Source organism: Triturus cristatus, chromosome 6 (genome assembly GCF_964204655.1).
Source record: "Triturus cristatus chromosome 6, aTriCri1.1, whole genome shotgun sequence".
NCBI classification, from domain to species: domain Eukaryota; kingdom Metazoa; phylum Chordata; class Amphibia; order Caudata; family Salamandridae; genus Triturus; species Triturus cristatus.
In genome coordinates this window covers 984,415,145-984,439,636 of record NC_140589.1, presented here as the reverse complement: position 1 = coordinate 984,439,636, position 24,492 = coordinate 984,415,145, and the positions used below count along the sequence as shown (strand labels likewise).

Below are 24,492 nucleotides of genomic sequence, written 5' to 3'. Positions count from 1 at the left end.
AAAAATGGGTGATTTCATGGGGGGAATTGTCACGTATAGGTCAGGATAAGTAGGGTCTCAGCGGGAGCTTATGAGGACTCAACTGCCATCTTCGGTGGCTTGGCCACTCCCCAAAATTGGTGTTTTGAACATGGTGATTGGCACGAAGTGAGTTGCTTACTATAGATGGTGAATTTCAGTGGTGTAGTACCAACACTGAATGATACCTGCACTTTAAAGACTTAAATCTAAAATCCCAGGTTATGAAATGGTTAAAATAACTCGCACCTCTCTCTGGAGCATCATTTCAGCCCCCTAGGAAACTTAGGGTGCTTAACAAGAATTGATACAGGGGGCTCCTGTGGAGCTGCTGCACTCCTGGCAGCCCCTGGGCTCTTTTAAAGCCACTGGTGGTACTTCTGTCCTGTTTGGGGCAGCACAAGAGTGAGTATGTAACTTTCTTGGGCTCGCCCCAGAACCTTGCGCAAGCCTATACAGATATCTGGCCCGTACACTACCTTTGAAGTGCCGCAGGCTGGGAGAAATTAGAATGGCCTTTCTTTAATTAAAAAAAATCTGAAACTGCGAGTCTGGTCCTAATAAGGCACCTTACTTTTCGTGTTAAGGACCGGCTGGTAAGCCGCAGAGCCATCAAGCACCCTACTCTAATTCTGATGGGGACCGTGGGGGCACCACATAGCCCCTGAAGCCCAAGCCAGCTCCCCGCCTGACACAGCTGTTAAGGGTCAGCGTGATACCTAGTTACTGCTCAGTTCATCCACCTGAGAGAACGGGCAGGTGTGTTGTGTGCTCCGACTTTCCATTCCCCTCACAGAAGGGCATGGGGAACAGGAGGTAGCACACAACTGTGCTCCTCGGCCTCTGGTCATTCCAGAGAGCCACAAACAAAATATCAAGCACTGAAGCACTTGCCTCTTGCTCCCTGGACTCAGGCAAATGCTCAACTGCTCAACCCTACTTAGGCAACGCCTGTCAGACTTGACAGAGAATGATGCAGAGAAGTTTGTCCTATTGGCTGACAAGTGGTTAGCTAACATCATTAAAGGGCAGGGGCAGTATGGCTTTAAGCCAAAGGGAAAGAGGAATGCTCAGAGACTAGTTAAAAACTGTAAGGTAAGGACCAGTTAAATGCCAAAGGGCGGACACATACAAAAAGGCAAATGGGTTCCAAGTCAGGAGCACAAGGAGAAGTGAGGACAGAAAAATTCGGGTGAAACACTCTGTACCAGATACATCCATCAAAGCAAGCAGTGCTGTTAAAGGGACTCAAGAGGCTCTGTTGCACTCAACGTGGAACTAATCAACAAGGTAGCCCAAATACCATTAAGTACAGCCATCCAAATACAAATGGGTTAGTATCAATAAGAAAAAGGTTCCTGTTTGAAGGGATAAAAGTGCTTACAGGATTGTGGTTCACGGGGACTATCTCAAACCCAAGGAGATTCACCCTGTAGCTTTGACTGCCCCTGATTTAGTGCATGGACCAGACTTCGACATGGCTTGGACCTCATCACCTATGTTGACTAGAGCACTAGCTGCACATCAGTCTCAGGGGGCGATTGGAACCATCCCATATCTTCCCAGAACAGAGGAATATAGTGAGAGAATTAGAGAAGACTGAGAAGGTACAGAATGTGGCATTCATCGCCGTTAATGCAGGGGGAGAGGATGAGGAGAGACCTGAAGTGGACCAAAAGTCTGGGTCACTGCAAGACCTGCAGGGTTTGTTAGGTGCTTGAAAACCTACACAGGAGGAATTCCATCCAGGCACAAGTTGAATGCCCTACAGTTGTGGGATTTCAGACAGAAGCTAAGAAATAGGACAGTGAGGGAGTGTTTAGAATACATTATGTTGGCTGGGAGGATGGACTGCTTTATGGTGAGACTCCAAATCCTGAGCCAGGAGCTAGCAAGATGCTAGTGGTTTTCCAAGTGCACATGAGCTTCCTGTTGTCATTGGCCTATTAAATGTCTTTAGCCAGATAAATGACTATAAGAAAAACCTAGGATAGATTATACTCTTTGCACTACTGGCCAGGGATGCACATAGGTTCTGTATAACCTGTCCTACATGTCAAATGAGTGGCAAGTCAGGAGGTAAGACCAAGCAGCGTTAGAGCCACTACCTGTTGTAGATATTCCATATGAACAGGTGGGATGACATTATTGGTCCATCTGAACCCCCCTCGGTATCAGGCAACAAGTATACCTTGATTATGGCGGACCATGCAACCGGGTACCCAGATGCGATACCTCTGAGGAGCACAATACAAAGGTGTAGCAATGGCACTCCTAAGGATATTTGCAAAGTCTGTGATTTCGAACAGAGGAGCAAACGTTTTCTTCTCTCACTTGAGAGGAGTAGAAGCAAGCTGGTGTGACCAACTGCTTCTTCACAGTAATACACCACCAAACCAATGGGTCTATACAAAATTTGACAAGGCTCTCCAGAGGGTGATCGGAACTCAACCAGAGAACCTCAAGTGTAAGTGGGATCTTCTTTTGGCATGTCTCTTGTCTGTCTACAGAGAAATTCCACAGACACCGAGGTTTCAGTCTATTTGAGCTTGTTTCGGAACCCAGTGAATTGCCCATTCAGCTTCATCTGAGAAGGGTGGAAAGGAACTTCTGAGTCATCTGAAAAGGATGTGTCTGACTACGCAACTGATCTGAGGAAGTTGACACAATAAAAGTCAGGGGAAAACAAACTTTCAAGCCAGCCACAAGCTGATGAAGGAGGAATATGAGGGCCAGGGGTTGTTGCTGGTGAAGTCCATTTACCCAAGAGCTTTGGACAATAGTGGTGTGGGACACGCTTCTACAGAGATTTTACAGTGTAGATCTTGGTAATGACAGAAGAGCGCCAGGAGGACAGTGCAGAAGATCCGGCACTGTTGGGTACTAGGGGATTGCACTTGGTTAAAAAACAGCATACTGTTGCAGCGCGGACCGGGATTCCGCCAGCGGGGCTGCCTGCTTCTTCCTCGAGGGCCGCGATACAGCCTGTGGCACCTCCCTCATTTCTTCAGGCGCATCGCGGTGCTGCGCGGCGGCCCGTTGTTGCTGTTTTGGCATCACGGGTGCGTTCCGCGGTGCCTGATCTCTGTTTGAGTCAGGCACGCCGCCTACCTACGCGGCGGACCGTTGTCTAACAAATTGCATGACAGGAATGCCGCAGCTCCAGTTTTGGAGCTGCGGCTTCTTATTTTCACATTTTGGGGCACTATATTCTTACCTTCCTATTCCATCCACTATCTTTTTCCTTATGCAAGATGGTGGTCACTTACTTCCTCTTTGATCACTTCCTGTTTGGTCACTTCCTGTTCCTGTTTGGTCACTTCCTGTTCATGGGTATTTAAAGCGCTGGATGCTTCATTTCCTTGCGTTGCAACACTCTTTGCTCCTGCTGGGGTGTCCGTGCTCCTGTTAGTATCCTGTGCTACTACCTGGTGTATCTGTGATTCCTGTTGGCCTACCTTGTCCCTGATTTAGCCTTCTATTCCGGTCTGGGTTCCTGGCCTTCTTTTTCTCCTTCTGAAGGTTTATTTCCTTCCTCTTATTCCTGGAGTTCCCGCCTCCACCAGAGGTTTTCCCTACAGGGTTTTTCCTCTTAGGACTCCTTTTGGAGGGAACAGTCTGCTTTGGCTATTTCATTGACAGTGGCACCATGGCTACCAGAAAAGGTCGCTCTTACCTCGGACAGACCAGAACCCTCAATAACCGAAGTCGAGAATCTTTCCAACATGCCAGAGCCGGTAAGAACATCACAAGTCTTGACCCATACAGACTGCTATTAAAAGACTTGTCCTTTCATGGATTCAGAAAGTGGGTCTATCATGGAAAGACAACAATCCGAGGTTATGAGACTCTATATTCCAAAAGGCACGAAGAGTAAAGGGGGTCAGGGTGCTCCTTGATGGAAGAGCGGTCCACTTCTTGGAATGCAGAGCCCTGACCAAGGCCGGAAGTGAGCATTGTAGGCCATTTGAGGAAAATTGGTGAAGCTGGGTACTAGAGCATCTAACTGGAAAACCGTTCAGCTTAAGGAGTAGTCTCCAATAGTGACTATGCACAAACCATAAGAATCGCCTGGAGGCAGCTGTACAAAAAGAGTAACTGCAATCATGACAGCGATGACAAAGGCCACTGCAAACGTTTGGATGAGCTGCTTGATCACCATTTAGAACTACAGATTTATGTGACACTGGGTGGAAAAGAAAACTTTAATTGATTCAACACAAAGCCTTTTTTGGTTATAAACACTCAGTATGTTTTGGCAAAACCTGTTTATATGCCTGTCATATGTACCTTAAATCTGTTGAACACAGAGTTTCCAGGGCATAGTTGGAGAAGCAGGCAGAATTTCACAAAGGGCACTTTCAATTGTGTTTAGAGCATTCCCCGATGCACTGCTATCCAGAATGCAAATTGAAGCATTACCAAATTCACAAGAGGAATTACAGGACACTATAGTTAAGCTTCACTGCACAGCACAATTTCCAAAGGTTATCAATTTTGTTGATGGAACACAAGTATTATAATGTCCACCATCAGACACTGAATACATAGAGATAAACCAGAAACAGTCAGCATTGACTCAACAGACTAGTGATAATGCAGACTACCTGATCACAGAACTGGTAGCATGATACCCCGTAAATACTCATTACTCATTCATGTTCCAACACTATGCCATGTATGGCCGTCTGGCAAAAGAAGAGCTTTGAGCTACAACCCTGTGCCTCCTCAATATTTCATATTTAAACATCCCATAGATGCCTGATGTATCGCTAATTATATTTTAGGAGACAGTATATGTACAATTTGTCCTTGAATTTTAATTCCATACCTGCCATCACCGGTCACCATCAAAAAGGAGGTATCAAAAAATACAGTTAGTTCTTGAGCATATGTTTTGCCAACAGAAGGGAAGTTTTAATCTTCACAGAAGTGGTGATGCTGTAAAATCACTGCTTGCTGTGCAATTCAATAGGACATTGCAATGAGGTAAGGACTAAGTTAATGATGACTGATTAATGAAGAACCCTCACTTATCCTTTTCAAGCACCCACAAGGCAGGATGACAACAGAGCAGCTGATGGAAGAACAGATATTTTAAGTACAGTACAATTTGTATTTGCACAGTTTGATTGTGCAATACATTCTTTCTAATTATTCATACATTTAACTTGCAGAAAAAAAGAAGAAATCTGCCACACCTGCCAACTACTTCATGACAATAAGTACTGAGTTAACATAGCACTCTCTGCTTCTGAATGTACACTTGCCCCTTCTCTGTCTCTACTCAGGCTTCAAGATCGCAGTCTACTTGTATTTTTTTTGCAAATAGGTACCACTGATGCTGGAGGACTCCTCACTTTCACCAGTCTGTCTGCTCACTTGTTGCATGAGTAATTTGCATTTCCTGCAATGCAGTGGCCACTTGTACCAAACCGTTTGCAATTTAATCACTAAAGTGACTTATCTCAATCTGTTGGTTGACGGTGCGCTGGCATAGGATACCTGTGGCACTTGCAAGAGGGTCTACAAACCTATCAAAAACGTGAGGCCTAGATCACACAGTTGTCTGTGACTGCATGTGTTCCTGAATCATCATGAAGAGATAACTACGACAGATACTGACTCTGCAACTGCCTATATTTGCAAGGTTAGTGGTTTGACGCACCAACTAAAAGCAGTACGAAAAATTCCAGACTGGATGCTTCAGAGTAGGTAGCATTTACACCAGGTGAAAAACTCCACCTGCCCGGTCTGCTAGACTTATTTAATTTTGCACATCATACAAAGTGTTAAAAAAATATGTTATTAAAAAAGCATGAAAAGAGAAAAATGTCATATCATAACAACAGTTATTTTAAAATGTGTGTCCAGCTTGTAGTTCCTTTAATGCCATAGCTCAAACGGATGGTAATAATGTGCACACTAATTCGGTCCTTGCTGACTTCATTAAGATAAGGCTTGTTGTTGTGGAGCTCCATTTTATGGATCAGATCTTTTTTATTAACAAATAAGAAGGCACATACACAGCAAGCCACCTACAACCCCTCATGGGCTGGCCACCAAGGACATGAGAGGAATGAGCTAATGAACAAGTTACTTACCTTCGGTAACGATATATCTGTAAGAAACATTAGTAGTGATAGATTCCTTACCTTAGAATTACCCCCAGGCGTCAGACTGGATCCGCAAAGTTATCGTCAGCAGTACCCCTGCGCGTTGAAAGGTGGCGTCATGCGGCTCCGCGTCGCAGAGATGACGTTGTGGCAGCTACTTAGATGCCGCCCTCGCGCACGGACGTCAGTTCTATACACGACTTTCCGTGCCAGAAAACGCAGAGCCATGCAAGATACGGACCACTGGTGCCTTAAAACTAGGGCCCTAAAAGGGATGACCTTAACCCTAGAAATCAGTTCGCAGAACGGGGAGGATGGGTGGGGCGGTAAGGAATCTATAACTACTAATGTTTCTTACAGATAGATCGTTACTGAAGGTAAGTAACTTGTTCATTTGAAAGAAACACATAGTGATAGATTTCTTACCTAAGAATTGATACCCCGGCAATACCAACCCCCGGGGTGGGTCTGCGAACCAAGATCACACCAAGAAGTCTCAGAGAACAGAACGGCCAAAGAAGCCGTCTCTCCGAACTTGGCTGTCCAGGCAGTAGTGATTAGTAAAAGTGTGCAACGAGGCCCACGTAGCTGCCTGACAGATGTCTTGCAGGGGGACACCACGTCCCAATGCTGTAGTAGCTGCAGTCGCCTGGTCGAATGGGCGTGCAGCCCCAACAATGCTTCATTTTTAGCCAGAGAATAACAGGCTTTAATACACAAGACGACCCATCGGGAGATAGTCCGCTTGTGTACGGCCCGACCTTTTTTGGCGCCAACGTAGCCAACAAAGACCTGGTCATCCACCCAAACTGTTGTGTGCGGTTCAAGTAAAAGGAGAGCACACGTTTTGGGTCCAGACGGTGGAGCCTCTCTTCCTCTCTAGAAGGATGCGGAGGCAGAAAGAAGGTGGGCACATTGATGGTCTGGCCGATGTGAAAGGCAGTGACAACCTTTGGCAGAAAGGAGGGATGTGTCCTGAGTACAACCTTGTCCGGATGGACAGATAGAAAAGGATGCTTACAAGAAAGAGCCTGGAGCTCACTCACTCTCCTGGCAGAGGTGATGGCACCCAGGAAAGCAGTCTTCAAGGTCAGCAGACGAAGAGGAGAATTGTGCAGAGGCTCAAAGGGAGCGCACATTAGATATGTAAGAACCAGATTCAAGTCCCACTGTGGCATTATGAAAGGAATAGGAGGGAAAACATGAGTAATTCCTTTGAGAAATCTATTTACAACAAGGGACTTGAAAAGAGAGGGCTGATCAGGGAGCCTAAGAAAGGCCAAAATAGCAGAAAGGTAGCCCTTGATAGTGCCCAGAGCAGAGCCCTGCTGGGCCAAGGAAAGAAGAAATAGAAGAACTTCGGAAAGAGGGGCAGAAAGGGGATCCACGGCCTTTGCTGTGCACATGCCACAAATGTGCTCCACCTGCAGGTGTATACCAACTTAGTGTAGGGACGCCTGGCTGCCAGAATGACATCACAGACTTCAGGAGGCACATCAAAACGAATCAACTGCCGCCGCTCAATCTCCACGCAAAGAGGTGGAGGCTGACAGGTTCGGGTGGAGGACCGTCCCCTGCTGCTGCGAAAGGAGATCCTCCCGAAGAGGCAGTCAGATCGGGGATCGATTGTCATACTGAGTAGCTCGGGACACCATACTCTTCTAGCCCAGTCCGGAGCCAATAGAATGACTTGGGCCCTGTCGCGCCTGATCTTTTTCAGCACTCTGGGTAGAAGTGGTATAGGTGGAAAGGCATACAACAGACCGCAACTCCACTCGCGACGAAAAGCGTCGCCGAGCAAGTGCCGCCTTGGAAATTCCGACTCGCAGAATTGCTGACATTCTGCATTCTCTTCGGTGGTGAATCGATCTAACCAAGGTTCTCCCCACTGTTGAAAGAGACCTTGCGCCACGTCCGAGTGAAGACACCAAGACACCATTCGTGATCCATCATGCACCTGCGGCTGAGTTTGTCCGCACTGGCGTTCAGTGAACCTGCAAGGTGTTGAACCTCCAGGGAAATGCCCTGCTGTTCCAGCCATGTCCAGAGGCGCAGAGCCTCCTGATATAGGGTCCATGACCCCACCCCGCCCTGTTTGTTGCAGTACCACATGGCGGTGGTGTTGTCTGTGAACACCTGCACCACTGTCCCCTTGACAGAGGGAAGGAATGCCTTCAGTGCAAGTCGGATTGCCCAAAGCTCCAGAAGGTTGGTATGGAGCTTGGACTCCGCGGGAGACCAGAGGCCTCTGATCTCCGCCGCTCCCATGTGGCCCCCCTGTCCCAGGAGGGATGTGTCCGTCACCACTGTGTGCTCAAGTTGGGGAAGGGAGAGGGATCTGCCCTGGACCCAAAGTCGGTTTGTGAGCCACCACTGCAACTGCTGTGCAGTGCCCTCCAAGATCTGGATGTAATCGGACAGGTTCCCCTGATGCTGCGCCCACTTGAACTTCAGGTCCCACTGCAGAGCCCGCATATGCCATCTGGCATGAGTGACCAGCAGGATGCCATGAAGCCCAGCAGCCTCAAGGTCATCCTGACCGAAACCCAGGATAGAGGGCGAAAGATCAGAATCATAGCCTGAATATCCTGCACTCGCCATTTGGGAGGATAGGCCCGAAACTGCGTCGTGTCCAGAACCGCTCAGATGAAGAGGAGCTTCTGTGAGGGAATCAGGTGCAACTTTGGCACACTGATGGAGAACCACAGCAAATGCAGGAGGTCGGCCATAGTCTGGAGGTGGGAAACGACTGCCTGGGGCGAGCCCGCCTTCAACAGCCAGTCGTTGAGATAGGGGAAGACTGGAACCCCTGATCTGCGCAGATGATCTGCGACCACCGCCATCAATTTCGTGAACACCCGAGGGGTGCTGGTAAGGCCAAAGGGGAGCACAGTAAACTGAAAATGTTCATGGCCTACTGTGAACCGCAGGTAACGCCAGTGGACCCCAAGACAGAATGTGGAAATATGCGTCCTGCAAGTCCAACGCTATCATCCAGTCTCCAGGGTCGAGAGCAGACAAGACCCGAGCCAGAGTTAGCATCTTGAACTTCTCCTTCCGGAGGAAGCGATTGATGTCCCTGAGGTCCAAGTTAGTACGCAGGCCCTTGTCCTTCTTGAGCACCAGAAAGTAGTGGAAATAACAACCACATCCTACTTCTGGAGCAGGAACGCGCTCGATGGCCCCTTGGCCAAGAGGGCCGCAACTTCCTGTTGAAGAAGTGCCAAGTGATCCCCCAACATGCGGTGGTACTGGGGTGGCATGGCTGGAGGGGTAGTCTCGAAGGGGAGGGAGTAGCCCCTCCGGACTATGTCTAAAGCCCACCTGTCCAAAGTAATGGTGCGCCAGTGGGGAGGTGATGGCGGATCCTGCCGCCCACTGGCGTTTGATGGGCCTGAAAGACCGGACTAGGAAGGTTTTAGGGCAGTAGTGGACGTGTTGGAAGTGGACTGACCCGCCCGCTGGCCCCCTGAACCGCCACTGCAGTTCCCACGTCCGCACTGAGACTGCTGCTGCGGCCTGTGGCTCTGAAGCAAATGTGCTGGGGCGCCCCTTCTGTTGCCACGAAAGGAGCGAAAGGCAGAAGGCGGAGGAGGGCGAGTAGCCGACAGGCCTGAGGACTTGGCCGTAGCCCGCGAGTTTTTAAAATGCTCCAACACGATATCTGTCTTGTTGCCAAAAAGGCGAATGCCATCAAAGGGCATGTCCATCAGGGTGTTCTGGACATCCCCCGAGAAGCCAGTAGCCCTCAGCCAGGCATGGCGGCGTAGTGCCACCGTCGTGGGAAGCGCTCTGTCCAGCGAGTCGGCGGTGTCAAGGCCACAACGTATTGTGAACTTGGCTGCATCTCTCCCTTCAGCAATAGCTTTCGAGAACACTGTCCGCGCCTCCTCCGGACACTGAGGCAGCACTTGCGCCAACACATCCCACACAGAGTGGGAGTAACTGCCCAGCAGGCATGTGGTGTTCACAAACCGCAGCCCTGAACTGGCAGAAGAAAAAAATCTTCATCCCAAATTGTTCCAGTCTCTTGGATTCCCTATCCAGGGGTGCGGTAGGGAATGCACTCTGGGACGTTGAGGCTTGGACAACCAAGCTCTCCGGGGTGGTGTGTTGGGAGAGGAAAAGGGGTTGGCCGGGGCCGGGCGATGGAGTCGGGTCACGCTCCTGTCCACAGGAGCCCCTGTGTTGGGCCTGGACCAGGTGCCCAAAAGAACGTAAGAAAGTGCCTCATTGACAGTGGCTCCGCAGAGGTAGCCGCCGGCTGAAGCATTTCTGTCAGGAGGTTAGTCCTGAAGACCACGGTAGGGAGTTGTAGGTTCAGGGCCTCCGCCGCCCTACGCAACACCACTGCCTAACTTGCACCCTCCTCCGTAGCTACGATAGGAAGAGTGAGAATGCCAAGGTCAGGAGAGGTGTCAAGACCACTGGCATCCCCCAGATCCTCAACCCAGTTCGGGGCATACTCACACTGAGCTGTGAGAGGGTCCTCAGACCCCTCCCAGTCCTCCCCTTCATCCTCAGACCGAGGTACAGGCCGAAAATAAAGAGGCTGGACATAGGGGTAGAAAAGTCCCGTCGTAATCGGCGTTGAGCAACACCATTCCGGCACCGTGTCCATGTAGGGGCTGAAACCGGGGACAGCGTCGTCCGGTGCCATGGGCAACGTCGGTGGTGGTACCTGTGGGGTCGACGTCAATGGAGGTGTAACGAGGTCAACCGGCATCGACTGGGATCCAGGCCTGGATCTTTGGGGGCCCTGCGGCACCGGGGCCGAAGCCGAAAGCAATGTCGGAGCCGGAGCCACCGACAGTGAAGGGCGAGGACCTCCAGTCGGGCAAGAGGGGCCAAAGGCGCGCCGGCAGGGCCCGGCGGCCCAAAGAGGCGGGCCATGGCTGCCAGAAATTCCTGGAGCTGGGCCGGAGTCACCGACAGACCCGGGAAGGGCAGGTAGGCAGACGGCGACACTGTAGGCTCTACCGGAGCCACGGGGGAGGCACCACCCACAACCTCAGCCGCGACGGGAAGTCGTCGAGCGATGACGCTTCTTTGACTTGTGCTTCGTTTTACCTGACCCAGAGTGCGAAGACTTCGATCCAGAAGAACAATGGTGATGGCTCCGCGACCGGTACCATCGACCTCCCACGGGACCGGGACCTTGAGCAGTGCGGAGCCGACTGCTGGACTTCAAGCAACTTTTGGTACCGCTCCCGCAAAGGCTTCAGCACCATGGCCCGGCAGTCGGGGCACGACTTGGGGTCGCGTCCCAGGCAGTAGAGACACACACGGTGTAGATCCGTCATCGACATCAGCCGATGACAGTCCCTGCAAGACTTGAAACCAAGTATCCCTACGACACCAGGAGTCGATCGACTTGAAAAAAATTAAGACAAAAAGCCTCAAAAACACAGTCAAAAAATGACTAGGGGTACTACTCTCTCCGGACCTGCGCTTGCTGGCACGGAAAAAGAAAGAACTGACGTCAGTGCGCAAGGGCAGCATCTAAGTAGCTGCTGTGACGTCATCATGACGCCAACGACAGACGCTGAGCCGCACAACGCCACCTTGCGACACGCAGGGGTACTGCTGACGAAAACTTTCCGGATCCAGTCTGATGCCTGGGGGTAATTCTAAGGTAAGGAATCTATCACTATGTGTTTATTTCAGATACAAAGCTTATTGCCTACATCCCAGTGTGGGCCGGCGTCGCAAATGTAACAGGGGAGCTATGTTATGCAGATTCAGCGAAATAGTGGGCGTATCAGATACAGCTGGGCGTAGCTCTGAACTAGACCTTGTATTGCTGGAAGCGCAAGAAAGATTTGCGTGCACAAATCTAATATAACAAAACAAAGAACATTCAAAATAAAACATAACCCCTGCCCACACCACCCTACCCCTTCCCCTTCCAACTAGGCCACAGTAATCTTGCTTGGGACATAACTCATCAGTGAGGCCGGAAAATCGGAACTATGAGACCTCAGTTTCACCCCATTCAGGAGGTATTAATTTGAGAATGCCAAGGTATGCCAGGCAAGTCAGTTCCCTGAACTCCCGGGAGAAGAGGGAAATAAATGGGGACCAAATTGTCACATAAGTTGTGGGGTCAGCGTTAGTGGCCATAGAGAATCTCTCCAACCCCAGTAATGCCCGTAGTTGGTGAATCCATTGTCTATGATCTAGGCTTTTATCAGAACCCCGGTTCATCAGTAGCACCCGGTGCGCCGCATTCACTGCTAGAGCAATCTGAGGGCCTCTTGTGGACCGGAGAGGATATGTGAGAGCATTAGGGAATCCTAGGAATATATATGCGGGGAATCGAGGAAGTTCCATATGAAAAGCGCTATGTCGTTTAGTATTGATTCCCAGTATCTCGTGAGTTTGGGGCACTTCTATAGTGTTTCATTTCTGTATGTGTGCCCCCGCTACAGTCTGATCCATGAAGTCGGAGTGCTTTTCGGTCATTGACCGGTTCCATTCAATCAGGTATCGAAGTTGGGCCGCTTGGTAGTATCGCAACATGTTAGGAACCGCCAGTCCCCCCTCCCCCTTTGTGCGCTGCAATAGTTGCTCACAGAGTCTGGGCTTCGTCTTGCCACAAATAAAATGCTCAACCTCTCTTTGTAATTGGTGAGGCTCCCCAGGAGAGGGAGAGAGGGGAAGAGTCTGGAAAATATACAGAGCACAGGGCAAAACATTCATTTTTACTGTGGCTATCCTTCCCAGCCATGAAATGGGAATGTGCCTCCAGTGTTCCAAGTCCGCGTGTATCGAGACCCTGAGCTGTGAGTAATTGACTTGAGCAGTCTTGATGAGACTCCTTGCCAACACCAGACCCTCATAGGAGAGATTGGCATCCGCCCATTGAAAATCGAATCGAGTGCGGATGATACTTTCTGTGTCTTGGTGCGTATTAAGGTTCAGTATTTATGATTTTGACATGTTTACTTTGAAGCCTGAGACTGAGCCAAATGCCTCCATTTCTGATGTGATGGCTGGCAGCAAGGAGAGGGGTTGGGCAATGGAGAATATGATGTCATCTGCATAGAGGCTGATCAAGAGCTGGTCTGCCCCAAAAGTGATGTCTACTGCAGCAGGGTCATCCCACAACCTCTGTGCGAAAGGTTCCAAATATAAGCCGAAAAGGATCGGCGAGACCAGGCAGCCCTGCCTTGTGCCCCTTCCTCTCCACCGGGAATCTACAAGAGCTTATGCCGTTGACCCGAACCACAACTCTGGGCTTGCTGTAGATGCTGTGTACCCAATTGATGAAGCGCTCCCCCAACCCAAAGCGCCTGAAAGTTGCAAACAGGTAGGGCCAGTGCACCCTATCGAATGCTTTCTCTGCATCGATAGCCAGCAAGAGGACCTCCTCCCTAGATCGCTGCACCTTATCAAAAGGTGACGTCGCTGCTTGGTATTGTCCCCACATTGCCGCGAATGAATGAAGCTGGCCTGATCAGGATCGACAAGGCCAGGCATCAGGGGATTAAGGCGGAGGCCCAAGATACAGGCAAAAAGCTTCGCATCCACGTTAAGCAAGGAAATCGGGCGGTATGACCTACAGTATTGTGGGTCTTTCCCAGGTTTCGGGATCACGGATATGGATCCTTGTAGCATGGAGTCTGTCAAAGTCCCTGTGTCTGAGAAGGAATTAAAAAGGCGGGTAATTAGTTACAGAACGTCTTATAAAAGATAGCACTGAAGCCATCTGGCCCCGGAGACGTCAGATTTCAGCTTCGCAATTGCAGATATCACTACCTCTATCCTAGTGGGTTGGTCAAGGGGGTTATCGCTGCCAACTGCACATAGGAATGAGGGTCAGACAATGCAGTCCCCTGTGTATAAGTCTGTTGTAAAATGCCCGGAATTCGGCCACAATGGATAATGCATCAGATACTAGCACACCAGTGGGCGTTGGAATGGCCTTCACTGTATTCACATGTTGCTTGCAACACAAGCCGTGAGCTAGCATACGACCACTTTTATTGGACCCTATATAGAATTGATGCTTGAGGCGAAGCATGATGTATTCAGCCCTCTCTAAGTCCAGCCGTCTGAGCTGGAGTCTTTCCTGTTTCAGTCTTCACCAGACACTAGGCGCCCGGTGCGTTTATGTAAGGACTCTAGTTCCGCTACTGACTTTTTTAATTCCTCTCTTTTATGTCTCCGATTTTTGTTTTCGAACGCAGCTTTTGCTAACAAACCGCCCTGGACAACCAGTTTAAGAGTCTCCCAGACTGAAGAGAGGGGTACCACCCCTGTGTCCTTGGGGATCACGAAGTCAGTAATCACCTGACGAATTGAGGACACCACGTCCAGGGAGTGCAGGAGCGTTTCTCAAAGCCGCCATGGTGGCCTCTAAAAGGGGGGGGGGATGTGGGTCACAAAAGTGAGTGCGATTGCTGCATGGTCCGACAGGGAGCGAGGCTCAATGGAGGAAGCTGTAACTCGGCCCCACTCAGCAGGAGATGCTAAGAAATGGTCAAGTCGAGCATAGGATTTGTGCGCTGCAGAGTAAAATGTGGAATCTTGCTCCTCAGGGTGTTGTAAGAGGCAAACATAGCAGAGCCCGCAGTTCGCTAGCCAGGCCACGCCCTCGGGTGAGAGGGCACCTGAATGTCCGAACGTCTGTCCAGAGCTGTCACACCCTCCCTCCATCACCAAATTAAAGTCTCCCCCCACCAGAACTGCCTGGTCTGGCGATTGTGATAAAGGATTCCTCTTGCTCATTGGGGGCGTAAAGTGAGACTATTGTGAGGTGTAGTGAGCCTGTCTGAACCCAGAGAGTCAACAGTCAGCCCTTGATGTCTTGGTAGGATCGTCCCCCGGAAGCGGTTGGAGAACAAGATCGCCACTCTTCCCCCTCCCAGACGACCAAAACTGGAATTTCCTAGAGCGCGTTCTGTGGGTGTCCAGAGCGAGCAAATGCATCTCCTGAAGCAGGCAGATATCTCCTTGAGCATGATCTCTTTGTGGGATTGTTAAGGCCTTTCACGTTGAGACTAAGTAATTTTATCTCCATAATTCAGGGTGTACAGTAGGCCAGGCCGTGTTAGTCTGGTGGGCACAAGGGGTTGACCGTGTAGTGCAGATGTGACCAGTCGCTATGAGGGGACCTTGGAAGGTCCTAGAGGTGTCATCTCGTCTACGTTTAGCCAGTTGTTAGGGGAGTCTCAGAACAAAACCCCAAAACCTAAATAAAAAACAAGGAACAAGAATAAACATTGTCCATGAGGTCCATCGTGACTTGGCAGTCCGAGATCAGAGGGGTAACCAGAGGGAAGCAAGCCAACAGTAGACAGAAAATCGTAGCACCTCCACCCCCACCCTAACTTCCCTTCTGTTGATTCACAGTACCTTAAGATGGCGAGTCAACCTCAGGCTTACTCTCGCTGGAGAGGAATCGCAGCACTTCAGACCTTTCCTTGGCCATGGTGGCAGGTTCCGGGCGGTGGGGCGCCGGTCGCAAGCTGCGCCTAGGTCTGCGGCTGGCCCTGCCTAAACCCCATCTCCCTGCTCAGGGTGTCGGGTGTTCAAGTCAGACAGGTCGAGGATCTTACAACCCTCCGCGAAGGAACGCAGTTGGTGGAGTTTGCCATACAACTGAAAAATAATGCGAAATGGATGGCCCCAAGAGTATGAGATACCCAAGTTGTGAAGGTGGGCGGACACGGGTCGAAATTGTTTCCATTTTAGGAGTGTAGATGCTGCCAGGTCCTGGAATAGCTGGATTGAACGGCCCCGGAATAACTTCGACTGCTCAGATCTGGTGGCTCGAAGGATCGCCTCCTTCTTTGTAAAATTGTGGACACAGACCAAAATATCCACAGGTGGGCGAGGGGGAGCTCTGGGAAGGCCAACTCTGTGGCAACAGCCCACCTTGGTTCCAGGCGATGTGCTGTCTCCTACGATGCTTTTGAATAACTCATGAATATAGCCCTCGAGATCCGATCCTTCCGCCCCCGTGGGGACTCCCCCTTACGCAGATGTTATTCCTTCTTGATCTATTCTCCAGATCCTCTGGGTGGGCCTTGAGATCCAGCTGCTGGTCCTGTAACCGGATGATTTCCTGCTGAAGGCCTCGACCTCCGCATCTCTAGAAAGGGAGCCCTCCACCAGAGCGGCTACGCTTTCCCCTACCTCGTCGATGTCACGGCACGCTTCCCTGAGCTCTGCTGCAAGATCTTTTTAACCATCGGTAGATCTTTGCGAAGGGAGGCGAACAACGCCTCCAGGAACTTCCGGGTCACCGCGATCTCTGCGCTGTCCCTGCCTACCGTATGCTTGGGAACCTCCGTGGTGGACTCACCTTGATGGGCTTCCATCGCACTCTTGAGCAGCATGTCCTTAACAGATCTATCTTTTTGCCATTCCTTAAATCCATGGCTCCTGCCCCTTATGTCCAGGGAACAGGAGATGCAGGAAGTTGGAAAGGGCTGCCACGCACCTGGCAAAGCTTACCAGGGAGCCAATCCACTAGGTCTTGGGCGTCCCTCAGCGACCCACCTTAGGATCTGCCTCAAAGGGGAAGCGTAGAACCAGAGGCCAAGCAGTGGGGCCAAGAGTCACCCCTCTTAGGTCCCAGAGGAGGCGGTGGCAACACAGAGGACCCCGCCACCACCATGGTCCCTCTGCTCCGATTTGTTGTTTTGGGCATTTGCAACGTACCCCCTTAGGCCCAGAGATCCTGGACCAGGGGCGGATGGGGTTGAGTTCTGCTGACTGAAATAGCTAGGGATGGTTCTCCCAGTCCAGTAGTGCTACCTCACGGTCAGGAGCCCAGGGAGAGCAAGAGAAGTGCAGGTCGCGGGGGCGAAGGGGTGTGCCCGGCTGGGCTCTTAATTCACTGCGCTGCCTTCAGGAATCGGCCCAGCAAAGAGCAGTCCTCGGTACCCAGACACGTCGGAGGTCCACGTGTCACCCCAGCAATAGGCGTCTCCCACTCAGTCTCCCCGCGGGCTGCTAATCTTCAGCAATGCTCTGAAGACGCCAGATTTATAGGAGATGCAGGGGGGGCACTCTATGGGATACTACCGCAGAAGGGGAGGTAGTGCCACAGGGCCCACCACGGGCCGAGCGCACATACCCCGGCAAGCTTAATCTCAAGGGCAAGCCCCCACCGCGGGGAAGATTTGGTGCTTCACCGCCACAGTATGCCCGCAGGCGATCACTCACCACTGCAGCGGCCTCCTCCCTGTGCCTCAGGCGAGCCTCCGGGCTCCGAGATGGTCAGTGCAGTTGCAGGCCTGCAGATCGGGCCGCACTGCCTCCCATAGTTGATTAGGCCTCATCAGACGTCAGGCCTCAGGTCCGCCACTGCTCATCAGCATCAGAGCCGCTCCGCATCCGAGGCCCACCCATCAGTTCTCGCGTGTTTGTGCTCCCCCTGGAGCATATCCATCAAGGGGCTGCGAATTCCCCAGTCACCTACGGCTCATCCCCAGGAACAGCACGGTGCACTTCCACTGCACGGCAGACTCCTAGGCCAGGCAATCGAGCACCAACCGGGCCCGGCCTCTCCGGGGTGCTCCAGGCTCATCCCCCAGGCGTTATTGAGGGTCCCCCACCTGAAATTCCGCCACGTGGGCTGCTTTCCCCAGTGCTATGATCGGGCAGGGATGGAGAGCAGAGAAAGCTTGTCTGCTTACTCCACCGTCTTGGCCACCTTGAGCTCCATTTAAACAAAAAAAGAAAACCCACATTCTTTAATGTCTAATACAACTTCCATCAGCAATCGTTTTCAGCAATATTTCCTTTACTTTCATTTATTACTAATTGTTTAATTGATAGAGCTACTGTATATGTACAGATTTTAAAATGTCATCTAATATCAATTTATTTCACATCAATTTCTTCTTATGTTAAGAGTCAACTGGTACACATTCATCTTAGTGCACATTTGTTTCGCTCAATTTAACCCTTGTGGCAGATCTGTTCCTTACATTTATGATTTCAACTGCCAATTTTGATTAGTTATTGATTAGCCATGCCAAAGGGACAGAAACGGACAAAAATATCAGAATTTCACAGAAGAGTCACATGGATTCAGCAAGATGGCATTTTTGATTGAGTTGCAGTGGTGAAATATGGGGATCTAGGGTGTTTTAAACAATTTATTCACATTTGTAAGGCAGCAAATTTGACAATTCCTATTAAAAAAAGGAACGAAATCCAAAGTTCAAATGCACTCAGCCAGAGTCAGCACTGTGGACAAGGAGGCTAAGAACAAGGCAATCTCATATGGGTAGGACAGATGCAGAGCTTGACCAAAAGCTATGCACTGTGCCCGAAAATCTAAGAGCATGACTCAAGGTTGAGTACAGATCTGGATTGTATGGGGTCTGGCCCAGTCCTTTGTCCAGAGGCTAATGTACAAAGCAAAAGGCAGTGAGCAGCTGGTATGGTGGTAGGTGGGTTGGGTGCCGATCTTAGGCACACTTCAAACCCACAGTCTGCTTCATACAACTGGCCATGTGTAGCTAGTTTTGGTGGAATGGATCTACTTTGGGGAAGGTGTTTTTTGTTTCTTTAATTACTTTGGAGCTGTTTGAACAATCTGTAAAAAACTTTCATAAATAAAAGGTGCTCCGCTTTGGCTCCTTAGTGGAAGATTTTGCACCAGGATAGGCCAAGCCCTGCGCCCAACTCCCTGGTGCTCAGCGAAAGGTGGTTCGCAGCAGAGGGTTGGGTGCCTGCAGGGTGGGAGAGGTTGCAGCCTGTTACCTGACAGGGTTTCGTGCATGCTCAACTTTGAACATGATAAAAAACACGGAAATTCACTGAAAAAAGGTTAAGGTGAAGTTATAGTTACGTACAGTAATAAGATTTTATCTTATGATTACCAAAAAAAATAAATCACTGAAAAATGCAAGGATGGAAACAATGTTATTGTTGCATGCTGAAATGTGATAACGACTAATCTTTAAAAAATCTACAAAATACGGAAATTTGCCAGTTATGGTTTAGTGAACTGACTATAACTTGCGACCTGTCATGCACTGCTTACATCACTCATGGTATGTTAAATTACATCACTGATGACATCTCAAATTGTTTAGTACCCTTCCCCATGCTGATCTCAGCCAAATTAAATCATATGTGTTTAATTAATCAGTAGAGTGGAATAATGAGTCATAATACTTTCTTCTTTAATACTAAGCTCCTTATAATCATATTTTCAAGGTGCAGATACAACCACTGCACAAGGCATCAGTTTCTCTATGTAGCCAAAGGACAGCAGTCTAACATTTTGCATCCTTTTTAGGTTACCTCTAGGGAGTACTTATGAGACAGATATTACACTCTTATACATATACAGCCCAACTAAGCCCCTTCTCTCCATGGCTTCCATTTTGTAAACAGAAAAAAAAATTCAGACAACTGGGAATACATCTTATAACTACTGGAAACTGATTATGAGAGAACCTCCCACTATACACAGCTCAAAGTGACCTAGGCTTACCGGATGAAGATACTTTAGACAGCAGAGTAAACCCTTTTAAGATTAGGAGCAATAGAATATTGTCCACATTAACTGCATGCCTTTAGCAAAAAGTCAATGATTCAGGACAGACCATCAAAAGAGCTGAGAGAGACTCCATTGGAAAATAATCATGTGCAACAGAAAGGCTTAAAATGGTAACGCCTTCTCATGATTATTGCAGTTAAAGTTGCATCTTGCAATAAGCTTTGGTTGGCAAACAATGAACAGAGGGTAATGTGAGAAGGGGATATGTACAAGTATAATGGGATGAGCCAGGGTGTCACCACAAAGAAGGCCTGAACATATCCTAGTTTTAGAGCCTCATAAAAATATACTCATCTACAATGTGAATTCTCCAAAATTGGTAACTTTAATAGATGTAGATGCTTTGAATACTTTGAAGGTTCCTGGGAGTGAAGCTCATGACTGTCAGTAGTTTCTAATGCAGCAATATTTCTTTAGATATGCATCAACATTTTGAGCTAATTCTCTCACAATATCTGCATGGACATCAAGACCCCCAGGCAGTCTCCAAACCCATACTTTTTCAAGGAGGTGTGAGCAAAATGTTCTTGGTCTCTGTGTGAGGCACAACTCTAACAAATATGTTAATATTAGCAGAGCATAGTTAAAGGTACATAACTTTCCAGCATTGATCTTTCATGCATTTACCTGTTCTAATTAAAATATCAACCAGTGTTAACCAGAAAGGTGGATGAGGTGCAAACAAATTTTTTGAAGATATCCTTCAGCACAACTTCTTAAACGTGTATCCAACATCCAGAAAGTACTTCTTACTAATTGTGTACAACAAACGTAATTCTGAAAAAAGTACTCACAAGATTTTTTGCTGATCATTGTTTCCTCAGCTGGTGCGCAACTTTTCTAGTGACAAAATGGTTAATATGGACACCTATTAGTGCTTTGAGAGTGAACTTTGGAAGTAAACATAACACCATTTTATGTGTGTATAATTTGGCAATCTGTTCTTCTGCCAAAAGGCAAGAACATCCATCATTCGTCTTGCAGATGCACTTGTTAATACCAAAACACCATTTTATAGGAACTCACATGAACTTGCAATTGTACCTACTCAGAACATGTTTATTTCTTGAAATCTGACTTCAAGCTGGAGAACCTTGAACTGCTAGTGCTGTTGCACTGCTGTAATCCAAGGAGATCTTCTGTCATTCACACAGAAGGGGAAGTACAACCAAGCATCCTCTAAAATAATGTGCAGCATGTAGTGGATCCCCAGTTTGCAAAACGGTTTCCTGTCCAATCACTTCTTTTGCGTCTTTCATGAGTCGTAGCTGTGCCTCATTTTGCCAAATCTTCAGATATCCAAGAGGTAAATGATTACAGGAGGTTGATGGTGATCTTGATAGGAAATCCAGGGCGTTGCTTTCTGACCATATACTTAGCACTCATTTGTCAGACGTTATTTCCCCTCAAAAGGTAGATAGGACATAGTTTCCCTTTCAATGTGTTGATGAAATGTTTAGATGAAGTTAGCAATCAAGCTTGTTCCGGTGTTCTCTTTCTTCTTTAGGCAATGTGGGAAGAGAGGTACCACTGCTGAATCATTTCACTGTATGAAAAGGTCCATGATTGAAATATATTGCTAAAACACATATTCCAGTTTGAGAATCTTGGCCTGATAACTCAAAAGGATAAGTAAAGTTTGTGTCTTATTAAGTCAGGAAATATGTCTCCAGACGAGAATTCCATTGACAAATTGGGACTGGATCAGCTAATTCCACAGCTGTGTAAAGTGCAAGGTTAGAGCTGACTGAAATTATTTTGCTTCTTGTAATCTCTCTTCAGGGAAAAACTTAATGTAAGTGCCAATCTTTTCACAAACTCCTTTATAGTACCGTGATAAAATGAGATATAGTATGTGCAGTTCTAATGGCAAATAAAGCAGTGACGAGCTACCATTTTTTAATCGGGTCTCAGATTCTTTCCTGGCATAAAAAGGAGGCCATCAATATAAGGGCTGAGGCATTAACAGTGGGATCCAGAATTGGAACTGCAGTGAGATCATTCATATTATATACACATGTATATACATATATATACATATATACACACACACACACATATATATATATATATATATATATATATATATATATATATATGAGTTCAAATGTTAACAAAACAAAAGGTAATGTTATGCACTTATTTCTGTAACGGAAAATTAATTGTTCTGCTGTTCTCAACATAAACGTTCTACTTTACTTTGGCATGGGGTACAAGGAGTGCTATTTGAAGGGTATATATAACTGCTAATTTAGAGATGCAAACTCATCCACAGTAGCCATGTTATAATGTCACTCCACCTTTGCATTTGACAGACAAATGACCCTGTGGTGCCTAATGTACACCAAGTAATCCCAATATTGGTCATGCTGTAATCTGTCAGCCCGAGTCTATGTCATTTTCGAATATTGTGGCACTGATTATTCGGATATCAGTTTGCCACGAATTTGCACAATTACCTTTACATGTTTTGGTAGAATTATGGCTCTATGTCTCGCAAAAGGTTCAGGTTGATCTACGAATAACACTTCAAAGGTGCCTACAGGATACTTGGCTTGAGCAGGAGAAAGGGATTTTTTTCTGGAACTTCATTTCCCAAAGGGTTACTGGGTGAAAGTAGATTTTGTAGCAAAAGTAACACCTTTGACAGTTATGCTTTCCATGAAAGTAGAGGTCACTGCAACAAATGAACAAGTCTTGAGCGCTAAGTGAATAGCTGGACAATGAGTTTTGCATCAGCAACAGTGTGGCAGGCCCCAACAACAGTGACCTTGTAGACTTGGATCTTCACAACATTAACACTTAAGAGAGTATGGGGACTGAAGCTATTGTTAGGTTGTAGGATGTGTCAATGACATTAAAGATTGGAATTTAAAAGGTGAAACATTCCCACCAAAAGCTGCATAGCCTTAAAAATATTTGATGTCTCTTTTGAAAATAATGATTACCAAAGCTCCAGTTTTTGACATTGAGTGCACTAGGCATATAATATGAAGCATTATCCCTTTTCTTGAAGTTGATACATTTGCATTAAACTCGTTAAGACAGGAAAGAGAAACCTGCTAGGCTTGGTGTACTCAAACACAAAGTATTACATATCACAATATGAAAAATAATCATCCAGTTTAAGACAATAATTACATTGTTTACGGGATGCTTCCAAAACTACATTTCTATTGTCACATTTTCATAACTCTCAGAAAATAAAACGGCTGTGGCTATTCCCTTGCTAGCACTTCCTGATGCGGCATATTGAATAAATCTTCCTCCAAACTGCAGGGAAATTAATCTACAATGGCTACCACTGGAATAACCCAAGACCCATACAGCTTGTGCTTGTTGGGTTAAAACCCAAAGACTGAATGTGTTATTAAGGAAATAGTACAGTATTGTAAACTAGAGGATCCTCTGCATTAAGTTACGGTTTTTTCAAATCATGTAAATCTATGAAAAATGAAATTCCATTGTCTGGCTCAAGGTTCCAAAACTATGGGAATCTGGAAGAAGAAGAATGTAAGAGTGACATGTATACCCATGTTTTGTAAACTGGGATTTTCACATTGTTTTTATAGAGCACAAACATAGGGATTTAAGGATGCCTTTGCTGATATCTAACAACTGCTTAATTAAAACAATGTCACAAATGCTTTGGCATGTTAACAGATCACAGCAATGGATGAGCACTTCAATGTAAGTAAGTGCAGAAACCGACTGAAAAGGTCTTCAAGGTAAGGTTGCTATCTATTTTATCGTTTAGAGCCATTTGATCAGAACTATGCTAAATGAAAATCTCAACTATGCAACTGCAATAAGCTCTAATAAAATGAGGTGACAAAGAAAAAAGTGGTCGACAGCAGAGTCTCACCATGAAATAAGGCTTGTGGTGGCATCACATCTGGAACAAGATCTGCCTCAGAAAACAGGCTAGGAGTAGCTGAATGAGAAGCCGGTGTTCCTGGACCCGAGAAGTCCAATGATGGAGAAGGCGATGGGCTAGTCATAGGAGTACGGTCTGAGGAACTCATGGATGAAAAGTCAATCACCTCTCCTTTCTCCAAGACCATATCAAGATGACGGCTCCTGCTGCCGAATTTCACCGGCGTAGGACATGTGTTCCGATCCAGGAGGCCAACTGTCTCCATTTGTGCTCGCCTAATATCCTTAGCCTCCTGGATGCAAGATCGTTTCTCCTTTAACTCGACGGCTCTCTCCATTGGGTTGCAGTTTGCTCGTTTTCTGAGCCCTTCCACCAAAACAGTTGGGTCCAAAGTTGTCTTTGAAGCTGCTAGAGATAAAGAATCTGTTCATTCTAACAGACCTTCAAATATTTGATACATTACTTAGCTTGGCTTCAACAATCTCAAAGCTGTAGCTTTATTTTTAGCAGAAATGCATTGTTTCCAAATCACTGTTAGATACTCTCTCAAAAAATCTGAGAATAGGAAGATAGAAGAAACATCCTTACCCAATTGTACAGTGCATTATGAAATAAGCACTATCACCATAGGTTTGTTTTATCACCCTGTGCTCTCCTTAACTTGTGGGTGATCTATGACACCATATTACGTGAAGTCAGAGCCTTAACAACAGAAAATTGTTAAACATAAAGGAATCGTCTAAAATAACAGCTTTTACATAATTTTAGGTATACTATATACATTCATCATGGACAGTTCCTTTCTCATAAAGCTCTGTAAATGTTTCCTTGACTTCCCTGTTAAATCTAAAACTGTACCCATCTGTACAATGTCCTCGGATGATTTAGAAAATTAAAAAAGGGCACGAGTTAGTTCTGCTTCTAAGCAATTCTTGCAATGAGTAACCAGC

The 24,492-nt window shown here is 47.5% G+C and overlaps 1 protein-coding gene across 3 annotated transcripts in view; it reads right to left on the bottom strand.

Moving 5' to 3' along the window:
* The window catches only part of KAT14 (lysine acetyltransferase 14), a 532,637-nt gene that overhangs the window by 253,966 nt on the left and 254,179 nt on the right, over positions 1–24,492 (bottom strand). The window contains exon 5 of one of the 3 annotated variants that reach the window (XM_085611763.1): positions 23,531–23,950. The exons of 1 other annotated variant lie outside the window; for it this stretch is intronic. In XM_085611763.1, the coding sequence (XP_085467889.1) occupies positions 23,531–23,950 (420 nt within the window). The remainder of the gene's footprint in view (positions 1–23,530; positions 23,951–24,492) is intronic. One more of the 3 variants, XM_085611764.1, reaches the window with a different exon arrangement.